We start from the raw sequence: 20,952 nt of genomic DNA on the forward strand, positions 1-20,952 counted from the left end.
GGTATGCGCTGTGTTAAAAAAGCGAGATAGTAAAAAGGTCTCGACGACACCCAACATTTTGCAACGTTTGTGAGTATAAAAGGTTATCAAATCATAGTTTTTTTCAGCAATATATGCTACTATATTTACACTAAAGTGTAAATTCCCTCTTCATGTTGCTCTATCACTGGATGTATTAGTTAATATATTTCAGCGTGAATAAGTAATCATCATTATTCTCTTTGCCTTATCCATATGCGAAGTCGGCTTCCCTAATTGCATTTCTCCATACAATTCTATCTTGGGTCATATCAATATTAATTCCCTTTAGCAACATATCCTGCCGAATCGTCTCTCTCACGTCTTCTTTGGTCTTACTCTCCTACTCCTTCCAGGAATCTGCACTTCAGCAATTCTTCGTATTGGGTGATTAGCGTCTCGACTTTGAATATGACCAAACTATCTCAACCTATGCTCTCTCATTTTGGCATCAATTGGTGCCACACCTAGACTTTCCCTAATATACGCATACGCATTTTTAATTTTATTCTTTTTTTGTCACTCCACTCATCCATCTAAGTATTCTCATTTCCGCCACATGCACTCGTTGTTCCTCTTTCTTTTTCACTGCCCAACATTCAGTTCCGTACATCATAGCTGGCCTTATGGCTGTTTTATAAAATTTTCCCTTCAACTTCATTGGAATTTTCCTGTCACACAGCACACCACTCGCTTCCTTCCACTTCATCCATCCAGCCCTAATTCTACTGCATGCATCTCTCCATTTATTTTTCCATTACTCTCTAGTACCGATCCCAGGTACTTAAAACTATTGACTTTACAATCAGTTCACCATCCAAAGATACCATTTTATTTGTAGTAACTCCATATTTAAATGAACATTTCAAATACTCTGTTTTTGTCCTACTAAGTTTTAAACCTTTTTCCCCCAGAGCTTGTCTCCACTGTTCCAGTTTTTTTCTAAGTCTCTTTCACTATTTCCTACTAACACATCACCACATACATTAAGCACCATGGAATGTTACCCTGTAGTGTCTCTGTTATCTGGTCCAAAATTAATGTGAATAAATACAGACTAAGCACCGGGCCTTGGTGCAATCCTAATTTCACATGAAATTTATCAGTCTCTCCCACACCTGTCCTAACACTAGTCGTTACTCCCTCATACATATCCCTCACAATCTTTACATATTCACCAGGGACTCCTTTCTTATTTAGTGCCCACCACATAATCTCTCGAAGAACTCTATCATATGAAGAGTACAGGGGAAAACAAGGAATGTCACATTTAATACATATTAAGATAAACACCAAAAAAGGTTTAATTCTTATGGTACCTAAAAACTACTTAGGAGATTCTTAGCAGAACTCTAGCAATTATTATTCTATAATCTTAATGTAATATTAATCTACATTAAGGTATTAATTTAACAATGCACCAAAAAACTGCTAACATTCCTTATTTTCGTTCAGTGGCGTGCGGACAATCCAGGTTCTTCACCTGGATACAAATTTTTAGAAAATTTGTATAGACTGATCTTTCTGGTTACTGTCCTGTATCGATAGGTCAGTCGATAGTACTCAGTTTTTGCTACCACATGGCGAGAGAAGCCAAAATTCATGAAAAAGTGACATTCCTTGTTTTCTCCTGTACTCTTCATATGCTTTCTCAAGATCAATGAATACCATATGCGCGTTTGTTTCTTGTTTCTTTACTCCTGTATTTTTCCATCAACTGCCTTATATTGAAAATTGCATCTGTTGTTGATCTGCCCTGCATAAAGCCAAACTGATTCTCGGATATTTCGGTCTCTTCACGTATCCGTCTATCAATTACTCTTTCCTATATTTCCATGGTGTGGCTAATCAGTTTTATAGCCCTGTAGTTTGTACATTTTGCGTATATCTCCCTTGTTTTTGTAGACAGTTACTAGTATACTGCTTCTCCATTCGTCTGGCATTTGTCCAACTTCCATAATTCTATTAATAAACCTGTTAGCCACCTTTCCCAGGAATATCATCTGGCCCTACCCCTTTTCCTTTCTTTCTTTTTTGAAGCGCTTGAGCCACTTCCTCATTTGTTATTTTGATGACCATTACTGCTACTGTCTCCGTTGACTCTACAGGCTGTCTGTCAAATTCTTCAAGCTGTCAAAGTAATTTCTCGATCTCTTTTTGACATCCTTTTCGTGAACTAGTATTTTATTATTTTTATCTCGGATACATCTAATCTGATTAAAATCTTTTGCTTTCTTTGCTCTTTGTTTGGCTATTTTATATATATTCGTTTCGCCTTCCCTGGTATCTAGTTGATCGTATAGGTTTGAATACGCTTCTGCTTTGGCTTTTGCTACTGCTACTTTCGCTTCTTTTTCGCGACCATATTATAGTTTTGAAGATCTGTGTCAGATCTGGTTTCTTGCCACTTTTTATATAATTTGCCTTCTTTTATTTTCCCTGGTACTTAGTTTGGACCAAGATGGACCAAGAATATTACAGCAGGAAGTTTATTCTGCCATAACACAGCTAAAGGGTGGCAAAGCAGCAGGTCTCGATAATATACAAGCAGAAATACTCAAACTGATGGACAACGAATCAATAGAAATAATCACAAAGATATTCAACAAGATATACAACTCTCGACAAATATCAACAGAATGGCTGAGGTCTGAGTTTATTGCACTTCCAAAAAACCAAGGAGCCAAAAAGTTCGAAGAATAAGCCTGATGAGTCATCTCCTAAAATTGTTCCTAAAGGTAATCAGTCAAATCGAAAGTCAAATTTCGCCCAAACAGTTCGGGTTTATAAATGCTTTTGGTACGAGAGGGGCTTTGTTTTCAATACAAGTCTTATTCCAGAGATGCAGAGACGTAAACTGCGACGTATACGCATGTCTGGTTGATTACGAGAAGGCGTTTGATCGAGTACAACACGCCAAGATGATGCAAATACTAAAAGAAGCAGGAATTAACAACCAAGATCTGAAAATAATTAGAATAGAAACCTTTGCTGCAATCAGAGTGCAAACCTCAGAGTTGACGGTGAACTCACCGAATATGTCAAAATCATGCGTGGAGTGAGGCAAGACTGCATTTTGTCCCCCCTAATTTTCAATCTTTACTCTGAAAGAATATTTATCGAAGCTTGGCACGAAACTGAAAAAGGTATTCTACTAAACGGGTACCGGCTAAATAATATCAGGTATGCAGATGACACCATAGTATTTGCGGACAACCTAGAAGACCTACAAGTACTCATGGACAAAATCACGTATTACAGTCAGCAATATGGACTCAATATAAACGTAAAGAAAACAAAGCTTATGATCGTCAGCAAGAAAAAGATAACAGAAGGTCAACTCTGTATCAACCAAACCCCTGTAGAAAGAGTGAGGCACTACAACTACATCGGCACCATAATAAATGAAGAATGGACCAATAACCAAAAAATAAGAGCGCGCATCGGAAAAGCTAGATCAATCTTCAATTGTATGGGGGCGTTTATCAAGAGCCACAACCTTTCTCTTGGTATAAAAGTAAGAATGCTGAGATGTTACGTCTTTTCTGTCCTTTTTTATGGTGTTGAATCATGGACCTTGAACGAGGATATGCGCCGAAAGTTGGAAGCATTTCAGATGTGGCTATATCGGAGAATTCTTAGAATCCCATGGACTGATAGGGTCACAAATGAGGAGGTTCTTAGAAGAATGGGGAAGAACCGAGAAATACTAACCACCATCAAATCTCGAAAGTTGGAATACTTTGGACACATTATGCGAAATTAATCCAGATGTGCCCTCCTACAAGCCATCCTGCAAGGAAAAATATTTGGAAAGCGAGGTCCAGGAAGAAGAAGAACATCCTGGTTAAAAAACCTCAGAACCTGGTTCAACACAACATCTGTGCAGCTTTTCCGCGTTGCTGCAGATAAGGTGAAGATTGCCATGATGATCGCCAACATTCGTCACGGATAGGCACATCAAGAAGAAGAAGGTACTTAGTTTGACCACCACCAAGTCTCTTTATCCTCAAACTTTTTTCCTGACGTTTTCCCAAGTATTTCAATAGCAGCCTCTATAATACTACTGGCCATTTTTCTCAAAATTGTATTAGGGTTTCCTTTCATGTTCCAATATATTTTGTCCACTATTCTTTCCCTAAATAGGCCTTCCTTCTCATCTTTTAGCATCCACCACTTGATTTTTTGTGGCCCTCTCCGATATTTTGGCTTAGCTTCCCTTTTTACTTCAATGTCCAGAACCAATCAGCTTATGTTGTTGGCTTACTGTCTCACTAACTCTTACCTTACAGTCCTTGCATTCACGTATGTCTTCTTTCCTTATCATGAAATAGTCTATTTGGGATTAATGTTGTTCACTTTTGTACGTAATAATATGAGTTTCTCTCTTTTAAAGAATGTGTTAACAATCGCCATACCTAGTGCTGTTGCTAGTTCAAGCATATCGTCTCGCTTCATTTGTAGTTCCAAAGCCTAATCACCCATATATTGCTTCGTATCCTGCCTTGGCTTGGCCCACATGTGCATTGAAATCACCTCTTATTATAACTTCCTTCTCTGAGGGAATATCACTCAGGACGTCTCCTAATTGGTCATAGGAGGATCTCTTCTTTCATTCTCACCCAGACCTGTTTGAGGAGCATACACACAACATTCGATACCTCTTTATCAATTACAAATTTCACTGACATCATTCTTCTATCACTCGTTCTTACAACTTCCACTACGGTGTATAAACTGTAAATGCATTTCAAATGAGCGCTCCACTTCTCATCATCTAAGGCTCAGCATATCCGACATGTTGGTAGGCGCTGTGTTAAAAAGCGAGAGAGTAAAAAGGTTTCGACGACACCAAACATTCTGTAACGTGTGTAAGGATAAAAGTTCATGAAGTCATAGTTTTCTTACTTAATCGATGCACGTTTAGTTAAGTTTATAATCCTCTCTTCATGGTCCTTTATCACTGGATGTATTAGTTATTAAATTTCAGCATTAATAATTAATATAGGTATATCAAAATTACCAGGAACCAACTGCATTCAACAGAGTTCCAGTCGACCAAGTAAAGTGTTGCCATATATTCTTCATCAAGCACTCTGCTATTGGTAGGGGAGCAAAGTATGCTAAATGTGCAGTCACTCGAGCGCTTTGGAGACTTATTGGATCGTGAATAGTAGGTCCTAAAACCAAAAAAAGCTATATAACGTTTTCCATTTTAGTGGGAGCTTGCCATTTTTTAATTTAATTTTCCATTTCCAACAATCGTTTTTTCCGATTATAACGCCATCTGTGCATAATTCTAAAAAATATTTCGACTAAAAGTTACTTATTTTTTCGTAAGGAATCCAAATCTGCAATAAAAAATGGGTCTCCTATTTCACATTTTAAAGTAACCCCTCACCCCACCTCCGTGGGGGGTTGTGGTTAGTGCCTTCGATATATTTTTCAAAAATATTAAATAAGTGGATTTTACAGTTTTTCGATCTGATGTTCATTGCGCGAAATATCGCCGGATTCGTATTTAAAATATTAAATTTACCCCCGACCCATCTCCGTGGGAAGTCGTGTTTGGTAGCATTCGATAGATTTTTAAAAAATATTGAGAACATATTTTTTAGTTTTTCGATCTGTCATTTTTTCTTGTGAAATTTTCGGACTCACCCATTCCTTACGCCCGGCTCAAATCGTCAGATTTTTGAAATATATACTCTTTTGCATCTACTTAACTTACCTTATCTTAATCTGACAATTTCGAGTTTTTTTAAGGTTAGATTTTTTTGGACCCCCCTTAACGAACTTCCCTGTGTTAAGAGCCAATATATGATAGAGGTACATCTGCAGGGTACCAGGTTTCTCCCCATATGATAATCTGACGCGCTCGAGTAACTACAAAAATCCCCGCTTGGGCTCCCCTACCATATTGAATTGGTCAACTAGAGTTAACAACTTCATCGACAACTATGTCAGATCTAAATATATGTAGTTGATCTAATAGAAGTACTGTCACATACCATCAAATAAAGCATTTGCTACCTCATCTGGTGGGCTATTATTTACAATCCTGTGAGTATTCTTATCAATACTTATTAATTTCTTTCCGCGTATTCTAACAGCTTGTGCAAGTAATAATAAATACAGTCAAACTCACTTATTGGAATAGCCTCCGTTCCAAGCGAAAGTATTCATGTGACCAGCAAATTCTCATAACTAATCATTGTGGGCAGTAAAAATATTTGGGGCCTCAAATTTCTATTCCCTATAAGCCGGTTCTACTGTACAAACTCGGCCCTAAACTAGATATCAGGTTTCATTGGTTTGAGTTTAATACTTCTAACAGCCACCGGCTTTTTTCAATTAATTTTTACCATAACAATTCTGTTTCATACGTGACCTTTTTAAATACAAAATACAAAGACAGTCTAAAAATATAAGCACAATATCATAACTTTTATTACATTTAATAATTATTTTATTTAAAATTTAATTAGTTTGCTCTCTTTTATTATGAAAAATATTGAGAAATTAACCGAGTTACGTAAAAGTCGAGGTTCAATTAAATTGCGATTGACAGTTTTTACAAAATTCGTTGAAAAATGTCTTGATTCTGTCTGTAATAACTCCAATCGTATTGCAAGCTAGACTCGACTGATCTGAAAACGTTCTTTCAGAAATTGAAGACCTACAGTGTTAAACAGGATCATGTTTATATCAAATACCAGACGAAGAATTAAATTATCTCGAAAAAGCCGTAGACGCATTTTTCAAAGCAATCACTACCTGAAAACAACTACTTGGGGCTGCTAACTATATTAAGCAGTCTGCATCTTATAAATACGTGGGACATGAAATTCGGTTGGGAAGATATAACCAGGCGTGCGAGCTCCCACGTCGCATAGAATTAGCCTCTGCAGCGTTTGGTAAACTGAACTGTGTATTTAAATCGGATTTACCCATATGCCTGAAAAAGAAAATCTTTGCCCATTGTATGTTGCTTGTACTTACTTATAAGGCAGATACATTAACGCACAAAATAGGCTGTGAACACGATTCGAGTAACTCAGTGGGCTATGCAGCGCCAAATGTTGGGTGTATCCCTGAGAGACCGAATACCAAACGAAGTAATATGTCGTAGAACAAACACAAGAGTCCCTTTCGAAAAAATCGCGTCGCTAAAGTGGAATTAGCAGGACACGTCGCCAGATTGTCAGAAAACCGATGGACAAACCGTATTGTTGAGTGGAGCCACTAGAAGAAGCACTAGGGAGCAGAGGATGCCCACCAACCAAATGGATACACGATCTGAAGCATGTTATTGGTAACCGGATGCAAGCCGCACAAAAGAGAGACGGATAAAAGAGCTGAGAGAGACCTATGTTCAGCAGTGGACGCGTATGGGTTGATGATGGTAAGGGCTAGCAATTAAATTCCCAGACTAATTCCTGTTAAAAAACACCTGTGAATCGAGAAAAATATAAGTTAACTACTTAGTGTAGGTCTATTTATATTAAGGTGTAGTAGAAGAAGTGGGACAGTAGAATATTTCGCGAAATTTAAGTCAGATCGATAAACGGGAAAACCGCAATGCAAAATCCTTGGTGACTATCTATTGCTTGAGCTTTTTACAACTTTATAAAGACACACGCCGATAAATAGCGGACAACGAGAGAATCTACAATATACATTTATCACCTGCCGGCTAACCTAACAAAAATTTTAACGAATAGATTGACGAAAAAATTCGACGGACACCTGTCGAAAAAACAAGCTAATTTTAGAAAGGGATTTAGCAAAAGTGACCATTTATTAAGTATGAAAATTCTTATAGAACGAGCAAATGAACACCACATCCCTCTATACAAGGTGTCCAGAAACTCTACCGACAAACGAGGACAGGAAATTCATCGGGTAATTTTAAGACAATTTAACCAAATTCATTCAGTCCGAAAATGCTTTCTAGGGGAGCTATAGCTCTTTGAAAATTGTCTTAAAATTATCTGAGGAACCTGTTGTATTCGTTTGTTGGTAGAGTTTCTGGACACCCTTTATATAGCGTTCATAGATTTCGAAAAGGCTTTTGACAGTGTCGAACATTGGGCAGTGAAAAGTTCCTTGATTAACAGCAGAATTGGCCACAGATATAGAGTAGGGTGAAATGAAAAAAAAACAATGTGTATAGTAATAGTGATAGAAAGTGGCCCATAGCCATTGTTAAGCCACAAATAAAATATTTTTCCAAGCAAAATATTTTTAGAGGTGCCGCAAAAGAGCTGAAAGTTAGAATTTTTAGTTAAATTTTGGGGATTTGGATGATTTTGGTTTGGTAAATATAGCTATTTTAATGTCTTAATTATTCATATTTTAAATGATAAATACACACTCTAAAACTACTACTTCGAGTTAATTTTAGTTTTAACTTACAACAATCCAACACGTTTTTACTAAAACCGGCAAAGTTTGAACTTGAATTCCACATTTAAAGAAATATTTAATAGTAGATATTCATTTCATTCCTTAATATAATTTAACATTCTAACTATAGTTGAGAAGCATTAATATAATTTAACATTTCAATAGTAGAGAAACCTGGATCAACCTTCATCATCATCATCTTGGTGCTGCAGCCCTTAGAGGGCCTCGACCTTCTCAAGCTTTCTACGCCATTCTGTTCTGTCCCTTGCTTGCATTTTCCAACCTTACTAGAGCATAATAACTCTTGCTTCCAGAACAGGTGAAGCTCTAAAAGATAGCATAATGGAGCATTTTCAAGGTGACAATCCTTTGGACATTTCCAATACAACAGCTGTCGGATGTAATGGAATTGCCACTAACACCGGCGTTAACAATGGTGTAATTTCTTTAATAGAGAAAAACCTTAAGTAAACCGCTGAAATGGCTGATTTGTTTGTTCTATACCATTGAATTGCCCTTGCGTTATTTGTTTTGCACAGTGGATGGAAAAACTAAATGCCCTAATGAATTTGGAGGGCTTTTGCAAAGAACTTTAAATCTGTAACCAGCTTCCTGTGGTTAATTTCGCTCCTATACAAAACAACCGCCATATTTTAGAGATTAAGGATAAACTAAGCAGAGATAAAAAATATTTACTTGGAATGTGCCAAGCAATCTCCAGTGGTATATGTACTTCTGATCTTTCTTTAAAAACCCCTGAAAAATTAGCTTATTCACCATGGCTTAGTTGATCAATCGACTTCTTCGGTTATATGTTGCAACAGATAATCCTTTAAACAATCTGAAAACTTTAACTATGTATGTGATGAAGGTGTATGCCTCAGTCTGGTTTCATATCAAACTGAAACAATTTTGTTTAAATGGATCAAAATATCTATGGAGACTCATCAAATTTTCACGTTATTTTTGTAAGGAACATCTCCAAATAATAATTGATTTAGCAATTCAAATAAATGGTTACTTCTCTCACCCAGAAAATGTGCCTCTCTCCATGTTTTGTGATAAGAGAAAAAATATAAGGGAGCTAGGTGTGCAGCGATTTTTGAAGGCAAGATCGGAACTCATAAATGGTGTAGGGAGATTTGTTGTCCCAAAGCTTAACTTTAATGCTAGTAAATATATTGATCTAATTAACTGGACGGAAGAAGCAATTACTGAGCCTCCTATGACAAAACATATAACTGACGAGGACTTAAAAAAGTATATAAGTGAAGCAAGATGACTCTAGTTGTCAGGTGCAGTGTGTGAAGTTTCCGTGTTTTCCCTGTCATACACAGGCAGTGAAAAGTGTTATAAAGCTCGTGACTGAGTCATATTTAAGTGTCTCTGGTCTTGAAGCAGAAATGGCTTTGTTATAGAAAATATTGCTTCCCAAAACATTATGCCCAAGATTTAGATAAAAAAACAATGTATTTAAGTATCAAGAGGAATATTTTAACTAAAGAAACCTTATAGTATAGAAACTAAAGAAATCTATAATGTAAACATATAGCAATTATAGTAGGTAGTGTTAACTGTTATTAGAAACAATATTTTACTAAGAAATGTTAAGCTACGGCACCAGGTTAAATATATAAATTATTTGAAATTTTCTGTATTCTTTTTTTAAAAACCTATCTTTTCAAAGCTCTTGCGGCACCTCAAGATGTAAAACTAGAACAAAAATATTTTGTAGTTTTATTGTAGACATAATAAGGTAAATTTCGAGTGCTAATAGAAAGTTCTTTGAAAAAAAAAATATTTTTTTCTATCCTTTCGTTCCACCTTAATACAGCCGTAATAGCCAGTAGATATAAAGAAGCCACAACAAAAATTAAAGTATACGAAGGAACACAATCAATTCAAATAAATAGAGGTGTAAGACAGGGTGACACAATATCACCGAAACTTTTCAATCAGGCTCTGGAAGATATCTTTAAAAGATTAGAATGCAAAGAAAGCGGTATAAAAATTTGTGGACAACGCTTGAACCACCTAAGGTACGCCGTTGACATCGTATTAATATCCGATAAAACAGAAGAATTGTTTGAAATGATGAAAGAACTGGACATAGAAGCCGGAAATGTAGGCCTTAATATGAATTAGAGCAAGACCAAAATCATAACAAATACAGATGGGAACATCACAATGAGAATCGGACCAGATGAAATAGAACAAGTTCCCGATTATACAGGGTGTAACAAAAATACAGGTCATAAATTAAATCACATATTCTGGGACCAAAAATAGTTCGATTGAACCTAACTTACCTTAGTACAAATATGCACACAAAAAAATTTACAGCCCTTTGAAGTTACACGATAAAAATCGATTTTTTCCGATATATCGAAAACTATTAGAGATTTCTTAATGAAAACAGACACGTGGTATTCTTATGGCAGGAACATTTTAAAAACAAATTATAGTTAAATTTGTACACCCCATAAAAATTTTAAATTTTTATTGTTCTTTTTTTTTTAAAAATTTTATTTTAGTATTTTAACATCAGAATTTGAGAGAAATGAAGCTATTACCGATATAAGGTTTGCAGGAAAAGTGGCACTTGATTACTGCGCATGGTGGATCCCCAGAACACTACTGGGCCTCCTAGGCCTCTCCGTATTTAGATCTATTTGGATGGCCCTAAGATTAATTTTTTTTTTCCTCCAGACCCTAAACCAGAAGTAGTTATATTAGACGTTAGTCTGATAGCCCTGTATATACTAAAATGTTTTTCAAATTACAAAGTGTTTGTTGTTGAGACTTTCGAAGAGCTAAAAAATACCGATGCTTGTTACGAACACACGAAGATAATTCCTACTCTAGTTGAAGCTAAATGGATAAAACTGGCTGATGAGATCATAGTTGAGACATTAGGTTTTGCAGAGATACTAGTAAAATCCCATCCCTCTATTATAAAAAAACCTCGAATACTGTACCCCTCCATTGATTTGGGACTTTGGAATGAACCGGGAATAAAAATTCAACGAATAATTCCAGATTTGTTGGGAGATACCATATTATTCCTATCTGTTGGAAAATTTAAACGAGCCTCAAATTTTAAATTATCTTTAGACGCTTTTGAATTTCTTCTTAACCTTATTGACGATTCTGCCATAACAAAGCGATTTCAATTAGTCGTTGCAGGTAACTGTAAAACTTTAGACGAAAGGTTTCACTACAGTGAATTAATGGCTTCAGCAAAACAAAGAGTATGTGCTGCACAAGTAACATTCTTAAGACAGCTTTTTTTTTGTTTATTCTTTTTTTTTGTTCCCTTAAATTTTTTGTTCCTTTAAACCCCCCCAAACTTTTTTATACGTTCCAATTAAATTATTGTTGTGGCACCCTTAGTTAAACACAATGTTTCTAAAACTTTTTTGCCTCTTAATATTTTTTCGATAAACCAGTTTTAATCGAGATACGGCTTCTTTTTTAATATGTTTACATAAAAATTGTATGGGGGTTCTGTGCCTTTAAACCCCCCAAATGTTTGTGTACGTTCCAATTAAACTATTATTGCAGTACCATTAGTTAAACAGGATGTTTTTAAAACTTTTTTGCCTCTTAGTAATTTTCCGATGACGCACCTTTTATCGAGATAAAATATTATTTTCTAATATGGTTCAAAATATACCTCAAACTGTAATTTATAAAAAAAAATTCATATTATTACCAGGTCTCTACAATTGAACGTAACAGTATACAAATATGTGGTGGATGTGACAAATATTCAAAATATCTCGATAAAAACTAGCTTTTACAAAAAGTACTAAGAGGCAAAAAAGTTTTAAAAACATTGTGTTTAACTAATGGTACCATAATAATAATTTAATTGCAACGTACAAAAAAGTTTGGGGGGATTTAAGGGAACAAAACCCCATAAAATTTTTATGGGGTGCACAAATTTAACTATAATTTAGTTTTAAAATGTTCCTGCCATAAGAATGCCACGTGTCCATTTTCATTAAAAAATCTCTAATAGTTTTCAATATATCGGAAAAAATCTATTTTTATCTTATAACTTCAAAGGGCTGTAACTTTTTTTGTATGCTCATTTGGACTAAGGTAAGTTAGGTTCAATCGAACTATTTTTGATCCCAGAATATGTGATTTAATTTATGACCTGTATTTTTGTTACACCCTGTATAAATATATCTGGGTAAAATTTTAAAACTTAATAAGGAAAACCAAACAGCGGAGGTCAAAAGATGAGTTAGACTGACATGGGCGGCATTTGGAAAACTAAGCTACATCCTTAAAAACAAAAGATATCCACAACATCTTAAGACCAAGGTATACAATCAATGCGTACTCCCTGTTCTCACTTACGGTTCCCAAACGTGGACGTTTACGAAAGCAAACATGGACAAGATCATAAAAACGCAAAGAGCCATGAAAAGGCAATTGTTGCACATAAGACTAATGGATAGAAAGAGAAACGAAGAAGTGGCAAAGTTGAAATGGGATTTTCCGGACACACTATAATACAAAAAGAAGACCGATGGAACAAAATTCTCATAAATTGGAGACCGTGGGAATATAAACAAAGCAGAGGAAGGCCACAAATGAGATGGGAAGATGATGTTAAGAAACACGTGGTCTCTAGGTGGATAACTGTAGCGACAGACAGAGAAGAATTGAAAAGGATGGTTGTCTATTTTGCTTCCCTGCTTTTAGTCTCCTCATATCGCATTTTTTGCTACACTTATTTTTGTAACCATCTTAAATCTAAACCCAAATGTACGAACAACAGAATCTGGCTGTATGCCAGCACCATATTCACTTATATTTAATATAAGCAATTTAATTTCTGATTCTTATTCAAGTGCCAGCTCAGCTCCGAGTTGGAGCAAGTATAATTTTTTCCACGTGTAATTTCTGATTACCACTGTTTAAATATTTTTACTGCAGACGTTATTGAATAGCCTATAGGTTTCCAAAAATTAGAAAATCACGTTCATAAAAATGTATACCCAGTTTTCAAAATACCATAAATGAAATAAAACAGAAGTATAAAAACGTCCATTTTCTAATTCTTATCACTAACGTACATTTGCATCACATATTTTGGTTTATTCTTTATTATACGATTGACTACAATCTCCAAAGATTCGGTGGATCAACTGTATGCAATGTAATTTTTTGCAACAAAAATATTGCAAGTTTGTTAAAAAAAACTACCTGCTTGTGCACTTGTTGCAAAAATTATTATGTATGTTCTCAATAGACTGATCGCATTAATATGCATTACATTTTGTATTGAAGTTAAACATAAGTTTGTGTTTATGCGAAGCAATTAAAAGTTTCTCATTGGTTGTCTAAACTAATAGTAACTGGCAAACTAAATACCCAATTGAATATGCAAATATATATTAAACCATTTCTCTTCATTCCAGAGTTCAAATTCCTTCGGGATATTTATGCATACTGAGGTTTATTGCAACGTGAATATCTCGATTATCTGAAAATCGTAAAAATAGTATTGCCCTTGATAGTAATAGGTAGGGAGCGGATTTATATGCGAGCAATTTTGATGAAATATGCGCATACATATGCAGTAAAAAATTACGAAATATGCGCAATAATTTCAAAAAATGCGATTTTTGATAAACCACATATTTATCCACAATAATATAAATGTATCGATCTTCCACTATTTTCTTGATTTTTTTTTATGGTATCGTTGTAACTTTGAGGTATTTTTTCTCAATGTACTTTCATCGGGAACACTTTTTTTGGAATATATTTCCAAAAAACTTTTTTTTTATTTTATTTATCTAATGCCTTGACAACTAATGGCCATTGGCATGGAAACTCTTTCCATTTATTAATTTATAATAAATGAAAAATTTCAAAATTTCTGACCTTGGTGATCCAAAAGACTTTTAAAAATAAGATTTTCCAGTTTTTTCAAAGGTAAGTTTGCACAAATCATTGCCTTGCATAAATCCAAATTAAATGTATATTGTTCATTAGATGAAGTCATCAACGGTTGTCTACTGTCAATGGGTAACTGATCAACTTTCGATTCGCTCATCGTCTTGCATTTTGACTTATGTAGTTCTGTCCCGACGTATTGTGTAACCGAAAATTTTGGCGGAGATGGTATCTACGACAATAACGTTAATAACGCATACTTTTTCAAACTGTTTAAACTTAATATTTTGAGGAAGCAGTTAAATATTATTTATTAAAGAAAAAAGAGTAAGAAAACAATCTTAAACTCAATATTTTACCACATGCTTTATAGAATAAAATTTTCCATTGATGTAAAGAAGCTGGAGATAGGTTCTGCTCCGGGAATAAACCAGGCTAGATTCTTTCGGCATATTGCACTATTCACAAACATAAGTACTTTTACACAAAAACTAAGCATTCGCATTGACCGATTAAAGGTGAATAATTTTACTGATTTACGGGATCTGATTTAAATCATATTTAAATTTCCGTTAGACAATCGTAAAACGATGTTTAGAGGTGTAAATATTCTCTTAACACTACGGGATTTAACATTCTACAATCACTTTATGACGGCGTACTATACGCACTTTGTGGGTAAAGATCGGGTGTTTTCTAAGAAAAACCGAAAAGGTTTTGAATGACCCGACTTCAGCTAGTTCTCGAAAAATGAGAGCATGTGCGGGGGAATATTTTGTGTCGAATTAAAAATTTTTAGAATTTTTTCGATCTTTTGGAAAATTGTTTTTAAATAGACACATAAAATGCATGTATTTTTAGAATTTTTCGATTTTTTGTAAAATTGTTTTTAAATAGACACATAATATGCACGTTTCTTTAACCCTGCTGTCCTGTTCGGGTCTATTTGACCCAAAAAATAATTTATTTCTTATTTTACAAATTATTACGCGGCGTAACGATTTGGTGTTTCGTGACTTTATTACCTAATATGAAGTCTTTCAATTGCATGTGAGATAAACATTCAACTTCCTGATTTTTTTGATAAAAATGAAATTGTTACCTAGGGTACGTTCGGGTCAATGTGACCCGCGTATTTAAACCGTTAAAAATTACCTGTGTATGTGTGTTTAGTTGGCAGTATTCTATATTAGCAGCACCTGTGTGTTTGTCAGCCGGATACGTGTGTAAATAAACACAGGTTTCTGCAAGCTAAAACTTGTAATATAAACTGTAGTAGTATAGCTGGACGATGTTGCAAACCAAATTATAAATATGACCAACATGGAAGGACAGCATGTATTTGGAACCAACTGGAAAGACATGAATAAAGTTGGTTTCCAAGCATACATTGGTCTTTTATTTTTAGCTCGAGTTTATAAGTCGCATGGTGAATCAACTAAAAGTTTATGGAATGAAGAAACGGGTCGCACTATATTTCGATCAACAATGTCGCTTGATATATTTACAAAAAGTTTGCAAGTAATACGTTTTGATATCAAAACTACTAGACAGGATAGAAGACGTTTTAATAAACTTGCGGCAATACGTGAAATTTATGAAACATGGGTAGAAAATGTAAAAAGAAATTTTAACCCTGATGAAAATGTTACCGTCGATAAGCAACTAAATGCCTTTAGAGGCCGCTCTCCCTTCAAGTGGTACATTCCAGCAAGCCAGCGAAATATGGCACAAAACTTTGGGGTTTATGTAATTATGAACAGTAAAACTTCTTATGCTCTAAAATTGCAGATCTATACAGAAATGCGTGTGATGTGTGACTTGAGTAGTGATTTGGAATGCCACAATATTACGTGTATAATAACTTTTTTACATCGTAAAATTTAGGACAATTTCTCCTAAAACAAAATATGTAGATACAATGCCGGGGATAATAAGTAAAATAAACCGGAGCTTTCAGCAAAAATCGCGAATAAAGAAGTTCATAGCTCGACTTTTTTGCTTCATGAAAGATTTGGCAATATTTCCAAAAATAATAAAAATGTTGTTCTTATGAGTACTTTGCATCATGAATCGATGCATCATGCATCACTTTCATCAAATGAAAAATCCCCAAATTATTTTAGATTACAATTCCAATAAGAGAGCACTGGATACTCTAGATTATCTTGTTGGCAAGTATACATGTGAGAAGAGATAAATCGCTGGTCAATGATTGTTTTTTATAATCTACTGGACATTTCTGCCTACAACGCGTTCGTGTTATGGGCATCAATAAATATCCAATGGAATACCAATCAATTGGGAAACGGCGAATTTTTCTTGATGAATTGGGAAAAAACTAATGAATCCAGTCATCATTTCCAGAAAAAATATACCAATAATTAAAGGCTCTTACGAACTGGTAAAAAGGACACGAGCAGGAACAAGTAGACAAGATGGAAATGCTAGTGAACCGTCTATTAAATCTAACTCCGCCTGCTAAACGAACACGCCGTAAACTTGCCGTAAAAACGATAACAAGACTAATTATTATGTTGTATTATATCACAAACATATTTGTAAAATCCATTCTTTTTATTACTGTCCCAGTTGTAAACTGAATTAAATTTTTGTAGATATTTGTTACTAGGATTTTTTGAAAGAAAAAATGCCTTTTGTTTTTTTTAATAAGGTTTAATTTACATTAACAACATAATTTTTGTTTAATTAACCATAATTTCTTGTTAATAAAGTTTTATTTATCACCATTAGCTTATTTTATTTCGATTAAGGAGCGTAAACCATAGTTGGGTCATATTGACCCGAACAGTACATTTGTGTAGTTGACTCGAACGGGACAGCAGGGTTAAAAGTATGCAAAATTTGGTAAAGTTCTCAAATATGCGAAATATGCAAGTAATATGCATTTAGCATAAAATCCGCTCCCTAGTAATAGGCCTCGATCCCGCGTACCAAAAAAGTTTATTAACAGCAAGCTGATAATTTGTTAATGTTTTAACGGTGTCTAGTCGGACAAAACTTGATGTACTGGAAAAGGGGACGTTTTAATTGTGGAACAGGTTACAGGTTTCGAACGTCAGACTACAAAAACGTCCCATGTATTTTCTCGGACATAACTTCCAATTGGTTTGTTACCCTTTCCTTATACTCTCATGGAAAAATCAGACTGTTGTTTACCACCAATAGAATACCTGTTATTTGACATGTTCTACGCGTCGGACTTAAAATGCCCAACATATTTGTCGGACCAACATTTTTTTTATATATTATTTAATATTTGCTATTGAAAAACAACTTGTATAGTTGTCACGATGACACGTTCCACAACTAAAATCACGTTTCACAATTTAATAAAACTTTAATAAAACTTTAATAAAAAAGAAATTGAGAGCGAGTTTTAAAAGGAAATAGCTCCTCGTCCCCGGTCAAGTTTGTACCTGGAATATAGCACATTTGACAATTTTTTCAATAAATTTGTTCCAAATTTTTGATGCTAACGCAAACTTATCTGTGGTAATTCGCAAGGATCGAGTGCTTTTCAAGTAAAATCGTAGGTACTTCATGATCTCCTTGAACCTAGTCCTGCTCATAGTTTGTTTGAAAACAGGTGGTCCCCATACACTGGACCACAAGAGATCAATGTCCAAATGACTTATATTATAGACACCACAAGCAAAATAAAGCTGCCTTACTGGAATGATGAACAATTATTCGAGTTACCAGTTACCTGCCTTACTGGAATGATAAACAATTATTCGAGTTACCAGGATTTTATTTGAGGAACGTGAGAAAAAATAATGCCATCAGCGTATACAGGGTGTATACATCCAGTGGCAGTGTATAGAGGGTGTAACAAAAATACAGGTCATAAATTTAATCACATATTCTGGGACCCAAAATAGTTCGATTGAACCTAACTTACCGTGGTACCAATGTGCACATAAAAAAAGTTACAGCCCTTTGAATTTACAAAATAAAAATCGATTTTTTCCAATATATCGAAAACAATTTGAGCTATTTTATTGAAAATGTACATGTGGCATTCTTATGGCAGTAGTATCTTAAGAAAAAATTATAGTGAATTTTAGACACCCCATACAAGTTTTATGGGGATTTTGTTCCTTTAAACCCCCCAAACTTTTGTGTACGTTCCAATTTAATTACTATTGTAGTACCATTAGTTAAACATAACGTTTTAAAAACTTTTTTGCCTCTTAGTACTTTTTCTAAAAGTCGAGTTTTTATAGAGATATTTTGAATATTTGTCAAATTCACCACATATTTGTATATGGTTAAATACGATAATGGAGACTTAGTAATAATATGAAAATTTATTTATGATGTACATTTTTAGGTATATTTTGAAACATATTAAAAAAGAAGTGACATCTCGATAAAAGGTGCCTTAACGTAAAAATACAGAGGCAAAAAAGTTTTAAAAACACTGTGTTTAACTAATTGTATCGCAGTAATAGTTTAATTGGAAAGTAAACCTGACAGAGCCTACAGCAGAGGAAGCTACGCTTTCAACAACGTCCAGCCATTGTGTTCTGTGCCAGTTTTAATTTTCGTGCTCGCGAATCAGTGGATGTGCGCATCTCACCGGTAAACAAGCTAATGTGTGTGTGTGTGTGTGTGTGTGTGTGTGTGTGTGTGTGTGTGTGTGTGTGTGTGTGTGTGTGTGTGTGTGTGTGTGTGTGTGTGTGTGTGTGTGTGTGGGTGGGCGTGTGTGTGTGTGTGTGTGAGTGTGTGTGAGTGTGTGAGTGTGTGAGTGTGTGGGTGTGCGTGGGTGTGTGTGTGTGTGTGTGTGTGTGTGTGTGTGTGTGTGTGTGTGTGTGTGTGTGTGTGTGTGTGTGTGTGTGTGTGTGTGTGTGTGTGTGTGTGTGTGTGTGTGTGTGTGTGTGTGTGTGTGTGTGTGTGTGTGTGTGTGTGTGTGTGTGTGTGTGTGTGTGTGTGTGTGTGTGTGTGTGTGTGTGTGTGTGTGTGTGTGTGTGTGTGTGTGTGTGTGTGTGTGTGTGTGTGTGTGTGTGTGTGTGTGTGTGTGTGTGTGTGTGTGTGTGTGTGTGTGTGTGTGTGTGTGTGTGTGTGTGTGTGTGTGTGTGTGTGTGTGTGTGTGTGTGTGTGTGTGTGTGTGTGTGTGTGTGTGTGTGTGTGTGTGTGTGTGTGTGTGTGTGTGTGTGTGTGTGTGTGTGTGTGTGTGTGTGTGTGTGTGTGTGTGTGTGTGTGTGTGTGTGTGTGTGTGTGTGTGTGTGTGTGTGTGTGTGTGTGTGTGTGTGTGTGTGTGTGTGTGTGTGTGTGTGTGTGTGTGTGTGTGTGTGTGTGTGTGTGTGTGTGTGTGTGTGTGTGTGTGTGTGTGTGTGTGTGTGTGTGTGTGTGTGTGTGTGTGTGTGTGTGTGTGTGTGTGTGTGTGTGTGTGTGTGTGTGTGTGTGTGTGTGTGTGTGTGTGTGTGTGTGTGTGTGTGTGTGTGTGTGTGTGTGTGTGTGTGTGTGTGTGTGTGTGTGTGTGTGTGTGTGTGTGTGTGTGTGTGTGTGTGTGTGTGTGTGTGTGTGTGTGTGTGTGTGTGTGTGTGTGTGTGTGTGTGTGTGTGTGTGTGTGTGTGTGTGTGTGTGTGTGTGTGTGTGTGTGTGTGTGTGTGTGTGTGTGTGTGTGTGTGTGTGTGTGTGTGTGTGTGTGTGTGTGTGTGTGTGTGTGTGTGTGTGTGTGTGTGTGTGTGTGTGTGTGTGTGTGTGTGTGTGTGTGTGTGTGTGTGTGTGTGTGTGTGTGTGTGTGTGTGTGTGTGTGTGTGTGTGTGTGTGTGTGTGTGTGTGTGTGTGTGTGTGTGTGTGTGTGTGTGTGTGTGTGTGTGTGTGTGTGTGTGTGTGTGTGTGTGTGTGTGTGTGTGTGTGTGTGTGTGTGTGTGTGTGTGTGGGTGTGGGTGTGGGTGTGGGTGTGGGTGTGGGTGTGGGTGTGCGTGTGTGTGTGTGTGTGTGAGTGTGTGTGTGAGTGTGTGGGTGTGCGTGGTGTGTGTGTGTGTGTGTGTGTGTGTGTGTGTGTGTGTGTGTGTGTGTGAGTGTGTGTGTGTGTGTGTGTGTGTGTGTGTGTGTGTGTGTGTGTGTGTGTGTGTCGTGATGTTTTGTGGTCACTGGACCCTACATCTCTCTGTCATTGTAAAGACAAACAATTTTACTTATTGTTTTCATTTTAAAACTAGTTGTAAAAAATCTTGGATGTTAATAAAAAAATTGACGGCGCTGGCCCTTCTAGTGTTAAAGAAACATAACAACTCTTTGTCATTTTTAACGTTGCAACCTTATTTTAAAATGAAATATATCATGAAACTATTTTATACATAATACTGACCAAAATTACCTCAAAATAATTTTTTTCTTTTCTCATACTATACTCTATTCCACGAACATAGGTCTCTCTTGAATTATCTCCACAACGAATATTTTACTGTGCAAAATAGGAAGAACGAAATAAATTGAAAGTTACATTATTGTTTATTGGAATAAATACTAGAGCCATTTACTTTCGTACTTCTTATGTTGTACACTAAAATATTCGTTGTCGCGATAATCCAAAAGTGTCGTATATTCGTGGAATGACCCGTATATGATTTT

General features: G+C 35.7%; 1 protein-coding gene across 1 annotated transcript in view; it reads left to right on the top strand.

Moving 5' to 3' along the window:
• Nucleotides 1–8,769: 8,769 nt before the first annotated feature.
• LOC126890096 (alpha-1,3/1,6-mannosyltransferase ALG2-like) overlaps nt 8,770–20,952 on the top strand; it is a 51,871-nt gene continuing 39,688 nt past the window's right edge. The window contains 3 exon segments of the mRNA XM_050658944.1: nt 8,770–8,894; nt 10,962–11,121; nt 11,124–11,721. Coding sequence (XP_050514901.1) covers nt 8,770–8,894; nt 10,962–11,121; nt 11,124–11,721 — 883 coding nt within the window.

The sequence above is a fragment of the Diabrotica virgifera genome, chromosome 8 (assembly GCF_917563875.1).
Source record: "Diabrotica virgifera virgifera chromosome 8, PGI_DIABVI_V3a".
In the NCBI taxonomy this organism is placed as follows: Eukaryota; Metazoa; Arthropoda; class Insecta; order Coleoptera; family Chrysomelidae; genus Diabrotica; species Diabrotica virgifera.